Genomic DNA, 21,260 nt, shown 5'->3' on the forward strand with positions numbered 1-21,260 from the left:
ATATTATATAAACTAGATGTCTAACTTTGATCCGAAAAGTGAAGCCGCTCTTGCCTTTTTTACGATTGGCGGATCATATTTGTAAACAAATATTATTTAACTTTATTTTCTTAAATGAAGTAAATATATTTTAAATACAATTACTATTTATGTAAAAGTGTTAAAAGGAAATTAGAATACTTGTAAAATAATAATTTATGATTCCCAAATTTATTTTCGATTGGAAAAGGATTAAAGTTTTGAATAGAAAGTGAAACAACAGACACTTTTGAAGCATTTTATGAATTTTATGAATACTTTTTAATAAAAATATAAAAAAACTTTTATAAGTATTATATAATTATTAAAACTATAAAAATAATTATTAAAAATAATTAAAACGTGTTTTTCAATTATCTTAAATTTATTGCAAAATTTTGACTTGCATTTTCAACACATCAGCTTCAGCTTTTGCCCTTTTTACAAATGGTGGACTATATTTATAAACAAAAAAAAGCGGCTTCATTTTTTGTCAAATAAAATTCCGCAAGTTAGACATCTAGTTTATATATTATTGGGATATATATATATTATAGGTTATAAATATATACTATGTAGCCGCGATGCTAAGGTGTAGGCTTTCACTTTCAATCTTGAAGGTAAAGAATTACATAAGTGTAATTCTTGTTCCGGCTGGAATTTTAATAATGATTCCGGCAAATCCGGTTCTGGCTGGAATTCAAAATTTCCAATCCAGTACACCCCTTATATATATATATATATATATATATATATATATATATATATATATATATATATATATATATTATATATATATATATATATATATATATATATATATATATATATATATATATATATATATATGTATGTATATATATATATATATATGTATATATATATATATATGTATATATATATATATATATATATATTTATATATGTTTTCATTCCACACTGGGATGGTGTAAAGTAATTTATATTACTTTTCAACATACCATTTATTTCCAAAATACCAAAATACCACAATGTCCAGTTATTGCACTGCGAAAACAATTTTTTTCTCTATGTGCACAAATATGTGCCATTGACTTGACACATCTGATGCATTTATGCCAGCACATTTTATTACTTATTACTTATTAACTACATTGTTTTGAAACATCATTGTTTTGAAACAAAGATGTTTCAAAACAATGTAGTTAATAAGTAATAGGGTCATCTGCAAACTTATTGTTTTTAACAGTTACATTTTCCACTACTACTTTCTGATTCCAACTTTCACAATTTAAAACTTTTGGAGCAAATTTAAACATTTTCTTACTTTCTGCTTAATCTTCTTTTAAGCAAACTATAATGCAACATTTTACCCATTTATAAAACTCTTTTTTTTTTGACTTAATATACTTAGGTGACCAGTCCTAATTTTACAGCTCAATGACTTGAAAATAATATTTTCCTTCCTTATCAGTAACTTTTGAAATCAAATATTTTACATGTGGGAGTTTTTCGAAAAATTTTTTTATAATAAATCTAAATGATACTTTGTTTTTCAACAGTAAATACATGGTATTAATTGTTTCATAATTTGATCACTTGGCCTAGAAACAAACAACTCTGATGTGATGGCCAGTTAGTCAATTCACATAGTTAAAAGAAATAGCATTTTACTATCATTCCACTTTGTTGGATTACCATTAAGTTTAGCTTGCTCTTTAGTTAAAGTTGATGGATCTTGACAAAGATTTTCTAAGTGTTAAATGCAATTTCCCTACCTGATGACGCAGGATGAGGCATCAAATGGTGACAAATTTTTTCCCTACTTGCCAAGACACATTTTCATAGCTACATTTTTGTGGGATATCCATCTAGTATCTTTTCCTAGCATGCATTTTTTTGGGTCAATATCCACCAACGTCAAATTCCATTCCTTTTTTGTAAGCATGAAGGATTTCTTTTAGTTGAATAGGTTTTTTCAGTCCTCCTTTATAAAGATAAAGTAGACATAGAAGCATTTCATCAATGTCATTAAAAGCTGTTTTTGATAAAGCATCCTTTAGTGCAATCTTTAATAGATGAGCAACACACCCTATAAATATTATCCATGGTGACTTTTTCTTATTAGATCTTTCTAAGAGCTTTTTCAAAGATGTAAAAAAGATTTTTAGCTGCTTTTTCAAAGTTAATTTGCTCATTCACATTGCGCATTTTGTGCTTGTTTTAACAAGCAATCATTTTTTAATTATATTAAAAAATGATTACATTTATTAAAAGAAGCTCTTAAAGAGTTAACACTACAACTAATAAACATTGCTTTAATTAGGATTCAATGCTCCCACTATCAACAAATTGTATAAGTTTGTCTAATAGTTTACATTAAGTTTAAGTTTATCAACTTTAAATCAACAAATAAAGTTTTTATTTTGTAAAATTTATAATCCTGTTTGTCAAAATATTTAATAACTTTGTAAATTGACCAGCTAAAACCTACCTGAGGTTTTAGCTGGATAATGTTGGGTGTCTGACTGTTAAATTGAGCCCTGTAAATACACTGGTGCCTGATATTACTAACTAGCAGTTAATAATATCAGATACTATAATACACTAAAAATTCATCAAAAACATATTAATATTTATTTACCATAAAGTTAAAAATACATAATAAAATCTAATATCCACATAATATTCAATATTTTTAGAAAAATTTTTTAAAGACCTTTGGTTATAGTGTAAATACACAAGAAAAATTTATATATATTAATACATATAAATATATTATATATATATTATTATTATTATTATTATTATTATTATTATTGTTATTATATGTATGTATGTATCTGTGTGTGTGTATGTATATATATATATATATATATATATATATATATATATATATATATATATATATATATATATATATATATATATATATATATATATATATACACATATATATATATATATATATACATAATATATATAAATACATAATAAAATCTAATATCCACATAATATTCAATATTTTTAGAAAAATTTTTTAAAGACCTTTGGTTATAGTGTAAATACACAAGAAAAATTTATATATATTAATACATATAAATATATTATATATATATTATTATTATTATTATTATTATTGTTATTATATGTATGTATGTATCTGTGTGTGTGTATGTATATATATATATATATATATATATATATATACATATATATATATATATATATATATATATATATATATATATATATATATATATATATATATATATATATATATATTTAAACAACTTTTAAAATGTATTCTACAAAATAGAGTGCTCAATGTTCTTAAAAGAACAGAGCAATTATAAATTAGTAGAAAACCACTTAACAAAATTTTTTTTCTTCTTTCTTATTCAACAGCGTTAAATGAGAAAAATTTTTGTTAAGTGATTTTCTACTAATTTATATATATATATATATATGTATGTATGAATATATATGTATGTATGTATGAATATATATGTATGTATGTATATATATTTATGTATATATATAATATATATATATATATATATATATATATATATATATATATATATATATATATATATATATATATATATATATATAAATATATATATATATATATATTATACTGTTACTGCAAATGATTCTTTCCCTCTTTATCCACTACTTTGCACTTTGCAAAGAAAATCTGTAAATTTCTTGTAAACATGGCTCTCATTGCTGTTTTCATTCAAAAAAATGTCAGGTTCCTTTTGTGCTTTGCATGGATTTCCAAAAACAACTTATGTTTATTTTTGGGAGGTAAATTAATTCAACTTTCAAAATCTATCAAAAATATGTTTAATTATCAAATTTATCTAGACCAACAACCAGTGATGATAAATTTTGTGGGAAAATTTCATATATAATAAATTTTTGTAGGAAAATTTAAGGAGGAAAGGGGGAGACCTCAATTTTCCCAACTGATAACATAGATTTCCCAGCTGGTTTTTTATTTTAACAAATCAATTTCTGTCCTATTTACAAAATCTACTAATAAAAATACTACACTCAATAATTGTCAATTATCAGTATTTATTAACTTGTATTAACAAAACATAGCTTGCTTTACATATATACAAAATGTTCAATTTAAAAAATGTCTAAAAGTTCTACCGATTCATAGTGAAATTGTATTACAATTACAAGTTACAAGTTACAAATCCAATAAACTTTACAAACCATTCTGGCAGCAGATATAGCAGTTCAAAATTTTAAGGATATAAAATAGTACAAAGTAATATGGAAAATATTATTGAAATTTAAGCTTTAGAAAGAGTGCAACGCTTAACTAGATTTGTTCCTTTGCTGAGGAATTTGACATGCGATGAAAGGTTGAAACGCTACATCTCCTTTCTTCTTTGTGACATTCTTAAGACAATAACATTTTTTATTGCCCTTATGACTTGAAACTCTGATTTAAGCTAATCCTCTCTTTGCAATTGAGGCCCAATTTTTCAAGTTACTTTTAGTTTTAATATGTTTATTTAAAACTGCAAGGTGATTAATCAGATTATTGTTGTTATATATATATATATATATATATATATATATATATATATATATATATATATATATATATATATATATATATATATATATATATATATATATATATATAGTGCTTAAAGAGTTGAAGTGGAGAAAAAAAAGAAATGGGGTGGTATTCGGTAAATTAAAAATACCATCCCACCTAATCCTTGTAATATATAGAGATTTATAAAAAGTGGTGGGATGGTTCATACTGCATAAAAAGGTGATGGGATGGCATCCCGCCTTACTTCGACCACTGTATATATATATATATATATATATATATATATATATATATATATATATATATATATATATATATATATATATATATATATATTTATATATTTATACATTTTGTTATGTATTATTATAAACATTTTTTCAATATATTTACTAATATACAAAAATTTATATTAAAATATGTGCTTTAAAATATATTTTGATATATATATATATATATTATATGTGTGTATATATATATACATATATGTACATATATTGTATATATTATATATATATATATTATATATATATTGTATATAATTTATATATATATATATATATGTTATATATATATATTATATATATATACATACTCTAATATTATTAATATGTCATATTATAAAAGAATTAAGGAAAAAGTTTTTAAACATTGTAAGAGAAAAAAAATACTATATATACATACAGCTGTATGTACAACACTGTACAGTGTTGTCATATTATTATTCATCTTTATTAATTTTATGTGTATAACATTATATAATAATATTAAATAGAAACCGATCAAATATATGAACAATAATCCATATAAAAATTATGAGCCTCAGTAACCAAAAATATAATAAACATATACTAACAAACAGTGGTAATATAAAAGTTGTTTGAGTACTCTTATTGCTTATAGAAAAATATTTTAAACATTAAATTCAATTTGCTTAAAGTCCTGCTTTTTCACAAATATTTCTATGATGTCATACTATATGTAATTAAACTAACATAACAGGTAACATAAGGGTAAAAAATAACACCTTTCATAGACAAAAGAATATGTAAATAATTTTGGGAAACATAACGCTTAAGACATATTTTTTTACTAACATAGCGGTAAACATAACGCTAAATATTTTACTAACCGTTATGTAACTGTTATGTATATATATATATATATATATATATATGTAACCGTTATGTTAGCGTACATATATATATATATATATATATATATATATATATATATATATATATATATATATATATATATATATATATATATATATATATATATATATATATATATATATGCGGTAGTGGTGTAGTGGTAAAGCGCTCGCTTCATAAGCGAGAGGTTCCGAGTTCGATCCCCACCACGTCCCTGGTAGTACCGCGCTCAACTTGTTTCTCCGCGCAGCGGCCTTGTTCGTCAAGGTTCGTGTTTCGGAGTTAGAGAGTTGAGAGAGGGTTATAACCACTATTAAGTAACCTCCTCGTCTGTAGTGGCCTTCTCGGCCTTGAGGTCGTGAATAACAAAAAAAAAAAAAAAAAAAAAAAAAAATATATATATATATATATATATATATATTTTTATATATAGATATATATAACAGCTTAATCATAGTATTTTTTTGATATTAGTTTAAAGAAGTTTAAAGTTTAAAGAAAATAAAAATTAATATTGAAATCAATTATTTAAGGATGTTGTTCAAGCTATTGCTGATACTGCTTTTCTCACCTCCCCCTACCCGGTTGTACTTTCATTTGAAAATCATTGCAGGTAAATTTTATAATTTGTAATATTAATTTTTTTAAGTTTTTAAAAATGTTTTTATTATTACAGACTTTATGTTATATTAAACATAAGATTAAAAAAAAAAAAAAAAAGGAAATGAAACTATTTTCAAAATAAATTATTAACTCAAAAAAAACAAAAACAATAATTCTAAAAATATTATGATACTTCCATGGATAATAATATTTTTAGAATATTATTATCCACAGTACCAAAACTATGACACAGAAAGTATAAAACACAGAAGTATGTAACTATGCCTTATACTTAAAAAAGAGTTTCATAAAGTGAGTATAAAAACCATTTTCAACCATTTGCGTAACATTTAACTCAACATGTTATGCAGTAATAAATTTGAATCTAAATCTGGTTTTTTATCAGTTAGGTTGCATTTGGAATGCACCAGGTTTAAGTGAATGCATCAATAAAACTGGAATGCATCAGGTGTAGTTGAACAAACACAACATTTTGATGGTACAATAAACTTGACTTTAGCATTTATTGCAACAGAACTATACACATTTATTGCAACAGAACTATACACATAAAGTTAATGGGCTATTGAAATACAGATAATAGAATGATCAAGGTCTCCTGAAAATGTTTTAGACTACAACGATGGTAATTTATAGACAACTCTAAATTATTAATCATTAAAATCTACGACATTAGAACTATTTTTTATTAAACTAATTCATCTGAATGTATTATGTTGCAATGACATCATTTTTGTTATTTCGTACACCCAGATCAAGGGTGCCCCAAGTCAAAAAGTGTCAAAACTGAGAAAATCAGGGTTGAAGTTTAAGGTTTTTAATTTTTTTTCCAACTAAGAGTGCCATTTGTATCTGTCATTTTGTAAACATTCGTTTTAGACTTGTGGTATTTTGTCACCATGTACAACACATAACATACTATCAAATGATATTTATAACTCAATATCCATAATTTTTGACTTGTTGCACCCAAGTACGATTTGTATGCAGGGCTTGAAATAATGCAAAAAAATCTAATTGTGAAAAATTTTTTTTATTAAATTCGTTTTATTTTTTAAGCATATTAAATTGTTATTGTAAAAAGGTATATATATATAAAAATAAATAAAACAATACTGCAAATTTGTTTCGTCAATAGAAAAAGTTTGTGCTTATATAAAACAAATTTGTTATGTTGTTTTATTGTTGTTTTATACAGTTTATAAAATTAAAAACATATTTAAAATAAAGCAAAGTAAATAAATAGTTTCTAGTTAATAAATTAGAATTGATGAAAATATTATCGTCATTTAATTTTAAACTTGATATATATTCACAAAAACATGCTATTTTTATAATATAGGCCAAATGAGTAAGATCAAATTGAAAAAAAACAAATGAGTAAACTCAAAAAACTACTTAGTTAAGTGTATAGAATTAAAAAGTGGAACTTTTTTATAAATTCAAAAATTTCCAAATATATTCCATTAATAAAATTATAAAATTTATATCTAAAAAAAAAAAAACATTGTTGCATTTACTCAATAGGTATCTAATAATTTTCATATTTGAATTTAGAAAATGTTCTTTTGAAGTTAGAAAATGTTACTTCTGATTAAAATTTTCATGTTCTTTAAGAATAAGTGTTTCTTTTTCTACAGTTTCATTGTTATCACTTTCAGCTAATGAAATATTGTTTAATGCAATAGCCAAAAAAATGTTTATCAAAACATCTTAAGTAAATTTGAGTTGAGAAAATTAATTATTACTAACACTTTCTAATTTTTTGATATAGCATACTATTAAAAGTTTAACTATAATTAATTTTTTCATTCAAAAGATTTATAAGTTGAAATTTTTTTTCAATTTTTTTGTTTAAATTGTTTTGCAATTAAATGAAGTATGAGAAAAAAAATTTGGTTTAATAACTCAAAATATATTTCTATAAGTTCAAGTATATGTTTAAATTTTTTTTTTTGAGAAAAAATATTTTGATAAGAACTAAAATAATATATTTTTTAAAATTTAAAATTTTTTAAACTTTTAAAAAATATTTTTTATTTCACTTGTTTAATGTTTGCAATAGAATGGTTTTACAATTTTCAAGAAATTAAGAACACGCCTTTATAAAACATGTCTTTACAAAATATATTTACTCTTCAAAATGTTTATGATTTAAATAAAACTTTCTTCCTCACTTGCACTATCTTCTTAATCTGATATTTTTACTGTAGCTAGATCTATGTATGATTTTCAGGAATAATATATACTTTGCCACTGGGTATTACGAATGTCTCTGCGGTTTCAATTTAATTATATTTATAGTTATTGTAAACAAGCTTTGAAAACTTTTTTTAAATAAACAAAATTTTTTTAAATTTTTTCAAAATTCAAATTTTTTCAAATTCAAGGTTATTTAAATCAAAAACAATTTGCGTATTTATAGAAAATATTAATAAATGTTGATATTGCTATAAATAAAATGAAAATATAAGCAAATTGGTATTGCCTTTTCCGTATTCTATTTAAAAATTTTTATTGAAATTTTTAGTAAAATGCTTATTATGTTTTAACACCATTTAAGATATAAATTCATAATTTAAAAACATTTATAAATAGTAAAACAAAATAGAAACATTTGTTCTGATTGCTTTTTTTTAACCATAAAAATCTGATTAAATAACTCACAAGCAATTGGTGGACAGAAACCTCTTTTCTTTTTCAGGGCTACTGATACAAAATTGAAAAAATATATAATATATATATATTTTTTTATATAAAATTTTTCTCTGTCAAGCATTAATTGTATGATTTTTTACTGGATTTCTAGCGGTTTTACCCAGTAAAAATTTTGTATGTGAGGATAGGACCTAGGTCTTTAAGATTAGAAGTATTAGATATTTATTGTTTTGTTGAAGATGTTTGAAAGATTTATGTTTAATTTTATTAGCCTTCCACAACAAAAAATTCTTGCTGAAATGTGCATTAAAATATTTGGACCACTGCTGCTTGATAAACCTTTGGAATCCAATCTAGTATGCATAAGTCAATTATCCAATTTTTTAATGTTATGATGTGTTTTTAATTTATTCTTAGATTTAATGAATTACGTACGTATTTTTTCTTTTTTCAAAGCTTGAGCCTGGTATTGAACTACCATCTCCAGAACAGTTAAAATATAAAATACTCATTAAAAACAAGAAACTTGCATCCAATGATGAAATGCGTATGTATTTATCTTTTTTTTTTAAATGTTAATATATGTATGTGTTTATATATATATATATATATATATATATATATATATATATATATATATATATATATATATATATATATATATATATATATATATTTAAACAATTTTAAAAAGTATTCTACACAATAGAGTGCTCAATGTTCTTAAAAGAACAGAGCAATTATATATTAGTAGAAAATCACTTAACAAAAATTTTTTCCAAAAAAAAAAAAATTTTTTTGTTAAGTGATTTTCTACTAATATATATATATATATATATATATATATATATATATATATATATATATATATATATATATATATATATATATATATATATATATATATATATATATATATATATATATTAGTGATGTACCGAATAATTGGTATTGGTATCTGAATTGGCTTAATCAGCCACTTTTTGCACAACCAGATTAATTAAAATGTAATATACAATTCTTATGCATTGTTTGATAAAATAAAATTAAGTTGGATTTCATCACGCCATCCTGATGTTTCAGTGATCATTTCTTTACCATTCTTGAAATTCTTCCTGAGCTGTTTTTAGTTCTTTACAAGTTCTAGGATAAATGGATTTCCGATATTAGGCAACATGTTGTTTCCTCCGAGTTCTTTATCCATTACTACGTGAAGGACTTGGTCAAGAACATGATTTTGACAACCAATGAATTGTTGTTCTTCCAGTTTCAGTAAAATATCTTCGTAACTGACTAACAATCCCATTCATTCTTGCAATGTTTACATATATAGTGTCCGCTACAATCATCTTTGTACTCTTCCATAATTTATATTCATCAAGAATAGCTGTTATACCTTTAACAGCAGTATATGCTTTTTTGTCTGGTAGATTTAATGCTTTTAACTTGACTTCTCTTTGTTTATTCTTCAACACTAATGCTTGATCAATTGATCAAAGTGCAGTAATCAACTTTCTAAATGTAGTGCTTTCTTTTTTTCTTCTTTAAGTTTAACAGTTTTTTTAGTAGTTGATATGAATATACCAGACTGTGAAGGTGTCTGAGTGTTGATCCCATCACGAGATAACAGTCAATAAATTTATGCTTCTAGTACATTTTTCTTCTTTTAGATAGATGGATAGTTTTTGAACTAGAAGCATTCCCAGTTGTATACCTGACCTGTTCCTTGTTTTCAATATGTAGATGATACAACTTTTTGATGACGATACAACTCATTTCAATCTGTAAATGGTACAACTTTTTGTAGATGATACAACTCACTGCAGAGTCATTAACTTTTTCTGTGTCAAAAACTTCATTTAATGGATCATATTTTCTTTGTTTTACACATTTGTTGTACATCTTCAGCACTTGATCCAGTTTTGCATGTACAACTTGAGCTGATAAATGTGAAAAATTTAATTTTTTTATTGCCATAAACTTGTTATTTCTTTCTTAATTTGCATTAAGCATCCTCGTCTCCCTTTGATGAATTCTCCCAGGAACAGATAGCGACCAACAATTTGGATTTTTATGCAATGTAGCGACCAACAATTTATGTAATTGATGTAATAGAAATAAAATATATTTCATAATTAGGTTGAAGTGGTGCATTTTGTTATCTCATTATCATCAGATATTATTACAACAAACTATGGTATCACTCTGACTGGTGCCTTTAATGAGATGTTGCTCAGTAAATTTTGGTAAATAGTTACAGAAATATTTATTAACATCTGTTATGGTATTGCTTTTTTGACTGAGTACAGAGCGATGGTCATCCTCTATCCACCAACTATAGGTTATATTAATGTATCCATTTTTTTTATTGCTCAAATTACAACACAATACAAACTTTTTGAACAATATATACTTTTCTAATAATTTATTGCAATACAATGGAAAGAGTATTTTACTTGTCAAATCAAATAAGAATAAGAAAAAAGAAAAATAAAAATAAGAAAAGTTGTTGTGATAAACACAACCATGTGTTTCAAGTGGTGTGTATTTGCTGTTACAATATGCTTAGACATTAAAACTAAATAGTGTTTCTGAATTCTTTCTCTGTCAATTTTAAAATAATCTTTTCTTCTCAAAGTTCGTGAAAACTTTGGAAAAGCCTGTTTTTTCCTAAAGGTTTTATTTCACATAAATGAATCCAAGTGATAGCAATAATAATAAAGAAATATATATTATCAAAATTAAATGCTTGTTTAATACCTTTCTTATTAACAGAAATTTTCTGGTGATTTTAAACTTAAGTCAGTTTTGAACTCAAGCTTTTTTTACATTCTAAATTTTTGGTTTTGCAAATAAAAAAAATTTAACTGTGAAAATACAATTTAAAATTTAACATAACCATTTATACTTTGTTCTTCTACTCTACAAGAGTCTTACCACTCATTTGATATTTTCTTATGATTTTTATTTACAATCTGTTTTTATCTACAATCTATTTTTATTATCACATCTTCCAGATCTATAAAACTGGATGGCTCCGTTGGTCACCAATAAATGATCATTGTGTCGCATATACGTGTACACCACAACAAAACGGACATTAGGCTATCTAATGGATGTGGTTACAGTGCTCAATACCTAATGTCTATGCTGACACTCAAGCACACATTCAATTGGAAGCTCCACAGCGCACGTCGGATCAACACTCACTGACTATGTGTTTGGATCTTAAATCTCTCTTTCATCATTTCACACCAGTATGTGGTTGTAGCTCTTTAGGCTAAGAGTGATGGCTTGTGGCCTATAATGACCAATGACAGCGCAAAAATTTTTTACAAAAAAATCACCTAACATAAAAATAGTTGACTAAAGAAGACCTCCGGTTACACAGGGTTTAAAGATTAGTAAAAAAAAATGGTTTGACTTAAAGCCAAAAAATTGTTTGACTTAACAAAGTTCCAGTTATGTATATAAATTGAGTCATCTTACATTTAGAAGTTTTTTTAGAGCTATAACTCATATGCAAACTTCAAAATTGAGTAGTGTGTCATAAAACTCTGAGCATGTTGCCGGCCGATCAGTAAAAATTGCATCTTTTCAATTTCAAAAATTTCGCTTTTGTTGTTCAACTTCTATGATTTGAAAAATTACCCTATATGCTAGGAAAATATCTCTCTTTAAAAAAAAAAGCAGATCATGGTAAGGAGAAAATGGCAATGGCAAGGAGAAAATGTGTCTATTAACATTATTTGTGAGCATACTGGACGTTTAAGAAAGACAATAAGTAGGTTTTTACGGCAATAAATAGATATCTAAAAGGTTTCAAATCGTAATATCATATCTGGTAGGCCTAAGACCAGTAAAAAATGGGTTTATTAAAGAGAGATGGAACTAAAAATCCATGATTAACAGTGAGGCAGTTAAAAAAACAATATTGACCTGTTAATACCATATCAGTTTGCATGGTGCAATATTTTCAGGTGGACTAAGGCTTACCTAGCTGCAGTGCAACCCAAAAACAATTACTTACTGCATGTAGATATAGGCATTGGGCGTCTGAGCTGACCTGGTTGCGTGCAATGTGGAGTGATAAGAGTAATTTTTCCATCATAAGCAATCTAGTTGAATTGTGTGCATCAAAAAATAAATTCTGAGCGCTATATAATTGTTTTAGAGACAAAACTCTTAGACACTTTACACACTAAAAAAAAAAGGTAGAAATTTCTACCTTAGGGTAGGATATGTGATATACCCTTAGTAAGGTATAATTTTCTACCTTTTAAGGTAGAAAACTATATTAAAAACAATTATTTGTCATACAATTTTTTAACTTAAAGGTATAATTTTCTACCTTATTAGGTAGAAAATTATACCTTACTAATGGTATATCATATATCCTACCTTAACTAAAAATTTCTACCTTTAATTTTTAGTGTGTAGGTATTCATGAGTCAGAAATTTTTATGCAGGACAATGCCAGATGCCATACATCAAAAAGAATGGTGAAATAGATCAGTAGCAAAGGAAACAATGTTTTTGAATGGTGTATCTGACTTAAATTTATCTGACTTAAATCCCATTAAAAAATGCATGGAAACAAAAAGGAAAAGCAAGGTTCAGGGAGCATGTGCAACATCCCTTCCAGAATTAAAAAAAAAGATCATTCTGATATGGTTTAAAAATGGACCCAGAATACTAAAATAAATACTAAAAGTTATATTATTTTATTCTTTTCTTTTTATAAACACTTTTGGTAAAAACATGGAACAAGGTTTTTAACACTTGCTGTGTGTGTATATATATATATATATATATATATATATATATATATATATATATATATATATATATATATATATATATATATATATATATATATATATATATATATAGATATATATATATATATATATATATAAATATATATAAATATATATATAAATATATATATATAAATATATATATAAATATATATATATATATATATATATATATATATATATATATATATATATATGTATATATATATATATATATATATAGCACGACTGTTTCAAACCGAGCTTAAGGGGTCTTACTAAAACATTTATAACTTTTGAAATATAATAGGAAGTTTAGTTTTGTAAAAAGAACATAAACACCAATTAAATGTTTCAACATTTAATTGGTGACATTTAATTCTTTAGTAAAAAAACTTCTTTTAGTTTAGAATAAATACATCAAATGATGAACTTGGCTGAATTTTAGTAATTTCATGTTACTTATTATAAAAAAAAATCAGAAATTTTCAGCTATTATTCCACTCATTGTTTGGCTATTAAAAAACAAAAAAACTTAATTGTTACAGGTTAGCTAAAACTTTATTGAAGTATGAAAGCAACTTTCATAAAATTACGAAAAATATCGTTAAGGGGAATTAGCTGTTAAATGAGTTGTTTTTAAATCTAGAAGTTCTTATTTTAGAAAATAATTTCACTGAGCTGATAAATTCATTGCATTACAAAATTTATATTACAATATTTCTTTCTGTTCATACAATACTAATATGGTATTAGGTTGTTAATAAATAAAGACTCACGGAGTCTAATAAAATAATTCATGCCTAAAATTGAGTTAAAGTTTTTGAATTAACCTCGCTTTTGGTAGTAGAATTATTTTATGGAACTTGAATCAATAATCTCTTCTCACAAAAAACAAAGTGTTTGTTTAAATAGCTAACTTGAATCTTTTAATAATTCGTTTTTATTCTCATAAAAAACTGTTTTATAGTCAGTTGGTCCATTGATAAGTTTTTTAGGTAGTAAACCAGAACAGTCAATAATTGATAAGTTCTTTAAGTTCTAAACCAGAAGAACAATCGCTAGACTCAAAATTGTGACAATAATGTTTACAAATTCTTAATTTATCAAACAAAATGTTCCCACCAACTTGATATATATATATATATATATATATATATATATATATATATATATATATATATATATATATATATATATATATATATATATATATATATGTATATATATTTAAACATCTTCGCTTCCAACAAGGCTGCAAGCAACCACTAATTAAAGTTGGAAGTTACTGGAAGAGAAAAGATGAAGATTGTAGAGCAAAATAACGATTGATGGACGACTTAAAGGATTGCAAATTATATGAATCAGGAAAACAAGATGAAGGAAGCGAATTCCAAAGAGCTGATGTTCGAGGAAAAAAAACTAGACGAATAAGTGTTTTTGGAGCACATAGGAACAGTCACAGAAAAAGGATGAGACTTAATCGAATGATGAGTAACGCGAGAATGAATTTTAGTAGGTGGCACAAGAGACGCTAGCTCTTTAGAGCAGTGCCCATTATAGTATTTGTAGAAAAGAGAAAGAGAAGCAACATCACGATGATGTGATAATGGTTGGAGGTTGGCTGCAAGAGCATGTATAACTCTGTTTACAATGTGTTTTTGCACCTTGTCTAAAAAAGAAAGGCATCATTAGAAGATCCACCCCAGATATGGCAACAGTATTCCATACAAGGCCGAATTTAAGATTTATAGAGATAGAGAATAGAATCCAGAGTAGGAAAGTGTTGAACTCGATAAAGAGATGCAACCTTAGCAGATGCTAATTTTGCAACTGATTTGATATATGGTTTCCAAGAAAGATTTGAAGTAAGAGTTAATCCTAGAAGATGAAGAGTAGATGACTCATCGAGTACATCACCGTTCATAAATATTGGAAGATCTAAATTATTGCAATTTTATTCCAACCAGAGAGGAGGTATGTAGAGCAGAGATACTGCAAAGGTAGAACTATCTTCTGATGATAATAATTAAATGGACATCTAATATATAAAAAAAATGTTACATATAATGAAGGGCAATGCATTTTTTAAATTAACTACACAAACACACAAGATCATACCCAACAAACATTAAAATAGATTTCAAATATTTTAAACAAATATTACACAGACATATTAGAACAAAATAAAATTCTCCTATTTATAAATTAAGGATTTTGTATAATTTATCCTAGATCTAAAAAGTTTTATTTTTTTGTTTATAATTTTTTTAAATATTTAAACTAAAATTGATGATCACAAACAAGGCAAAGACTTTGTCTATAAAATGAATTTTCGGCACGCTTACAACACACAACACACTTTCTTGCTTTAGAGGCTTGAAGCTTCCTATCAGCTTTGCTGCGCAAATCAAAACATTTTAGAACAAGACGCAACTTCTGCTCCTGATTTCTTACTAAATGCAACTGTCTTAATTCCTGATTTATGCCATTATGCAAACATTCTCCCTCCTCTTCACTCAAAAACTTAATAGTTTTATGGAATTTCACAAATAGTGGCACATTAAAAACAAGTTCATACATTTTTTGCGTGATACCTTCTTTTGGAAAGCAAGCATAAAACTTAATAGTAAATAAATTTATATATTGATGAAGCTCAGTAATTTTGCCTACAAGTTGATTTCATAATAAATGCAAAGCTTCTGCCAATTTAGAACATTCAACGCTTTTAGCAGCCCACAATTGATTCATTCTCACATTCTCATTATCCAACAAAGAAATATCAGCTTGAAAATCTAAAGTCTTACACTCCTTCAACGGTAATTTATATAGTTTTAACACAACTCTAATAATGTAATGGCACTTGTTTTATATAATATAATATATAAAACAAGTGCCATTACATTATCTAAAGTTTTTATGGAGAAAATCACAGGAGCAATAATTAAATTATGAAACTTACCTAGAGCTCTTAAGTTTCCATCTTGTCTATGTTCATGTTCTCATTGTAAGCACTTTCCAGAGATTGTATTGTCCTCCTTAATGTTACAATTAGTAGGTGTGTGAGGCATAGAAGCATGGTTTTTTAAAGAACTCTACTCAACTAGTTCTGTAGAATTAGGAAAGCTAGCAGCTACCATGGTAGCTGCTAGCTCTACCTAAGAATAACATGACTATTTTGCCTTATAGCTTAAATCAAAAAAAAAAAATTTTTCATATTTCTTTTTTTCTTTTGTGTTAACTTTAGGCTCATTTTCTCAAACTTGTCATTACTAGGTATCAAAATTAATTGGCAAAAGAAAGCTAAATAAATAGCTTCTTATTTTAAAGACATTTAAATGGAAATGACATTGTTAGTGGTCTTATCTGCCTTAATTAATCGCTTAACAAAAGGTAAGTTATTACTTACCTTTTGTAGTATTACACTTATCTTCCTAACCATTTAGCCATCCAATGTGTTGTTTTAAAATTTTCTTCTCAGTTGAATTCATAGTTATTAAAATAAAATTGACTTAATAATAAATATAATACAAATAAACAAAAAAAATATTAATAAACAAATAAATGCACTAGATAAAAGTGGATTTAACAACTTATCTGAGAAAAATTTGGCGTGATTTTGTTTACTTTATACTTAAAAAATTGACTCGCCAAAACAGTTGTTAAGATAGTTCGTTAATAAATAGTTTGCAAGGTCAACACAAATGTACACGTAAAACTAACAAGATTTGTTGTAAAACATTACATTTTTGAAAACATATTTGATAACATAGCTGAAGGTACATAAAGTAATTTTTTTATTTTCATTTACATAAAAGGTTGAAATTTCAATAACTTATGTCATCCATCAAAAAAGTTATGTTTTGCATTTAAAAACAATAAATTAAAAAATACAAATGCTTTAAAAACACTCTTTTTGTAAAAAAAATCATCAGGATGATTTAGGAATCTGATAGAATAGACATTCATGGCTAAGTGTTCCAAATTTCAACTATTAAGCACAGAGCTATGTTATCAAATCTTAGTTGGCCTAACTCAGGTTTTCTGCAAAATATGCGAAAACCAGAAAAGTGATTCTATAGTTAAAAATATTTTAGCAATATTTATTTTTATTCCACTTAATGTAAATGTTAATTTAACAAGGAATGATGAGTCTTTTATATTTTTTCAAGTTAAAGATGCAAGCATTTATAGAAAAAGTTTGTGAATTTTTATACTTTTTATGCAAAAATATCTTCTTTTTTTTTGATAAACTCATGATGGCATGCTCGTTTTTATATTGAGTAAAACAGCCGCGATAGATCAAGCAGTTGTAATTCTTGTCGTTTTTTAATTTTACTTTTTTATGGGTCTTTAATTTACTAACAAATTTTTAAACTTAAAAAGTTCTACAAAAAATGAAAGAAAGAAAAAAATTAATATAAAAGACCATTAAAAAATATCATCTTGACAACCTGATATATATATATATATATATATATATATATATATATATATATATATATATATATATATATATATATATATATATATATATATACAAACATTAGTTTATAAACAAAGAAAATACAACTTTTTATGGTACTCATAGTTTCATGCCTAAAGGCAATTATCATCCATATAATGCAAATCAAGAAACAAAAATCTGTTAAAATATAAAGTTACAGTGGAGTGTGCTCCGTCATCATAACAACAAACAATGAAAAGAAAAATCTAAAAATGGCTGCCTAATCACCCATCAAATCAATCATTTTGCTTTTATGTCTATATTTAGTTACTAGTTTATTCCTCTAATTTAAAAAGTTATAATTAGTGTTAGATATTATGACATATATTTCATATAAACATAGGTTGCATTGTTTTATTGTGGGAGTATTTATAAATTTATATATATGTGTGTGTGTATATATATATGTATGTTTGTATATATATATATATATATATATATATATATATATATATATATATATATATATATATATATTTATATATATATATATATATATATATATATATTTCTATAGTTTGTTGCATTTGGGAGTACGGAAGGAAAAAAATGATTCTTATGCCAACAAATACGTCACTTTTAATTACTTTTGACTTTCATCCAAAATTTGCGTGTTGTCAGAAAGTTAAAACCATTAATTTAATTACAAATTAATTGTTTTTTAAAAAACCGCAAAAACGCAAATTTAATTGACCAGAATGTTTTGAAAAACATTCTGAATATTTTGAAAAACATTCTGAATATTTTTAAAAACATTCTGAATGTTTTTAATAATATAAACAATGTTTTTATTTTTAATTTTTTTAATAAAATGTTTTAATTTTTATTTTTTTTACTGTAAATCATGCGCGGAGTGTTGCTACATTGACTATCTTATAGCCTGACTCGCAACAAAGTGCTGCTACATCGACTGACAAATAGCCTGACTCGCAACGGAGTGTTGCTACATCTACTATCTTTTAGCCAGATATTACTTACAAATAATTTATGCATAATTTCTGGTCTATTCATTTGAGAAAAGATTTGAAAAAAAATCTTTTCTCAAATGAATAGACCAGAATTACCAGGCGTAAATTTGGGGTGATGTGATGACATGAAATTCTTGAGATGAATCATGAATTCCCCAATTTTCATTTTCAAAAACTACCAGCAATGAGTAATGCTCAATGGAATTCTCATGCAATTTTTGCACTCGAAGCCTTCATAATGCTCCCTTTATCGCGTAGTAATCAATTTACAAAATTATGCATAAATTATTTGTAAGTAATATCTGTCTTGTCATCCTGTTGGGCTACTGACTGGTATTTGTTTAACTTGTTTCTTGACGCAGCAGCCTTCTTCACCAAAGTTTGTGTTGCAGAATAGAATAAAAAGAAAAAAAAAAGTTAAGAAGTCTCAAAAGTTTATTCTTCAAATTTATTGTCTAGTAGATAATAGTTTCAAAAATTTATCTTAAAAAGATTGCTGTATAACAAATAAAATCTTTTTACAAGTGTTGGCAACACCAATATGCAATGTTAACAATCGCTCTTGATGTTATAATGACAAGCATGCATAATCATGCTCTTTGTCAACATATTTCAGTTTTAGGGCTATGAAATACTATTCTGTGCAATTATCTTTATAGGAAGACCTACTATATTATACAGCAATTTTATCACTGGTTATTCACTCAGTATTAAAATTTATAATGCTTCAAATAAAAAATGAAAAAAAGGCTTTAATAAAGAGATAAAGATATATACTGCTACTTTAAGGTGGCTTAAAACATCTGACATACTGTGGTACAGATAAGCAAAAATAAGTATGTATACATTTACTCACAGGCTAGGCCAATAACTGACTGGCTAGTATCCAATACAATTTATTGCAGCATATTACTATTTATTTTTTCTTAAAAGTATTTTGGTTGGTAGGATTTCTTCTTAACCTAAAGCTAAAAGAAGGTTGTGTTTTAATATAGTCTTTATTTTTTAAATATCTCCTATTTATCAGGGTAGGGCAGGACAAATTGGGACAGTGGGGCATAACAGGACAGAAATGCCTGAAGCCTTATATCTTTGCAAAAAAAAAAAATGTATATTTTTCAAAATAAAAATATTTAAAAAAATTTTTTTTATATTTTTCAGACAGTATTTTTTATCCTCGTTTAGAATCTGATTTAAAAAAATATCTGGAATTGAACTTTTTGAATAGTATTTATTTCAGTACTTGTGTATGGCATATCGGGACAACAAGTTATTTATGTAATTGACTATATTACTACCATTTCATGATGCTGTTTACAATTTGATGATTTTGTTTTTAATCTAAAATATTTTTTTACTTGTTTAGAAAATACATTTCAAGAAATTTCCATAACTTAATTTCGATTATTAATAGTGTTTAATGTAAATAAAATGTAAGAAATTATGTAAGTAAGATCAATTGTCCAAAATGGGATGAAATGCAGTTTTAGCTGTGAGTAAAATGAAACTTAAAATTAAAAAAACTGCTGATTCATGTTTAAATTTGCTCTACATTGACATATTGCTTTATTTTTTATCATTTTTAAAGCTTTGCAATTACAAATAACTGCTGCTTTGTAACTGTCCCATTTTGCTCCACTAACTTTTTTTGTTTACGAGTTTCGTTACTTGTTACTTGTCTTTATTTTATTTTTTAGCTTATTTTTAGGAATTTTTTTTGTGTTTTCATTTTCTTATATCAATGAATTTAGAAAAAAAAACAGTTTTAGCTATTGTTAGTTTATCCACAACTGTTTCTTAACTGTCTCTATATGCTCTACCCAGAGTAAAGAACCAGGAATGTGGAGTCCCAAAAGGACTTTGACTTTATATTTTTTCCTGGTCTTTGATGTCCAGAAGCTCTGAACATGTTCGTGATTTTATGATCTGCTTTAAGAAATAAATCCAAGAGATTTAATG

General features: G+C 25.2%; 1 protein-coding gene across 1 annotated transcript in view; it reads left to right on the forward strand.

The window, feature by feature from the left end:
• plcbh2 (phospholipase C, beta H1) overlaps positions 1-21,260 on the forward strand; it is a 155,025-nt gene that overhangs the window by 60,315 nt on the left and 73,450 nt on the right. Inside the window, exons 11-13 of the mRNA XM_065799973.1 lie at positions 6,279-6,358; positions 9,299-9,383; positions 9,484-9,574. Coding sequence (XP_065656045.1) covers positions 6,279-6,358; positions 9,299-9,383; positions 9,484-9,574 — 256 coding nt within the window. The remainder of the gene's footprint in view (positions 1-6,278; positions 6,359-9,298; positions 9,384-9,483; positions 9,575-21,260) is intronic.

This window comes from Hydra vulgaris, chromosome 06, assembly GCF_038396675.1.
Source record: "Hydra vulgaris chromosome 06, alternate assembly HydraT2T_AEP".
NCBI lineage: Eukaryota > Metazoa > Cnidaria > Hydrozoa > Anthoathecata > Hydridae > Hydra > Hydra vulgaris.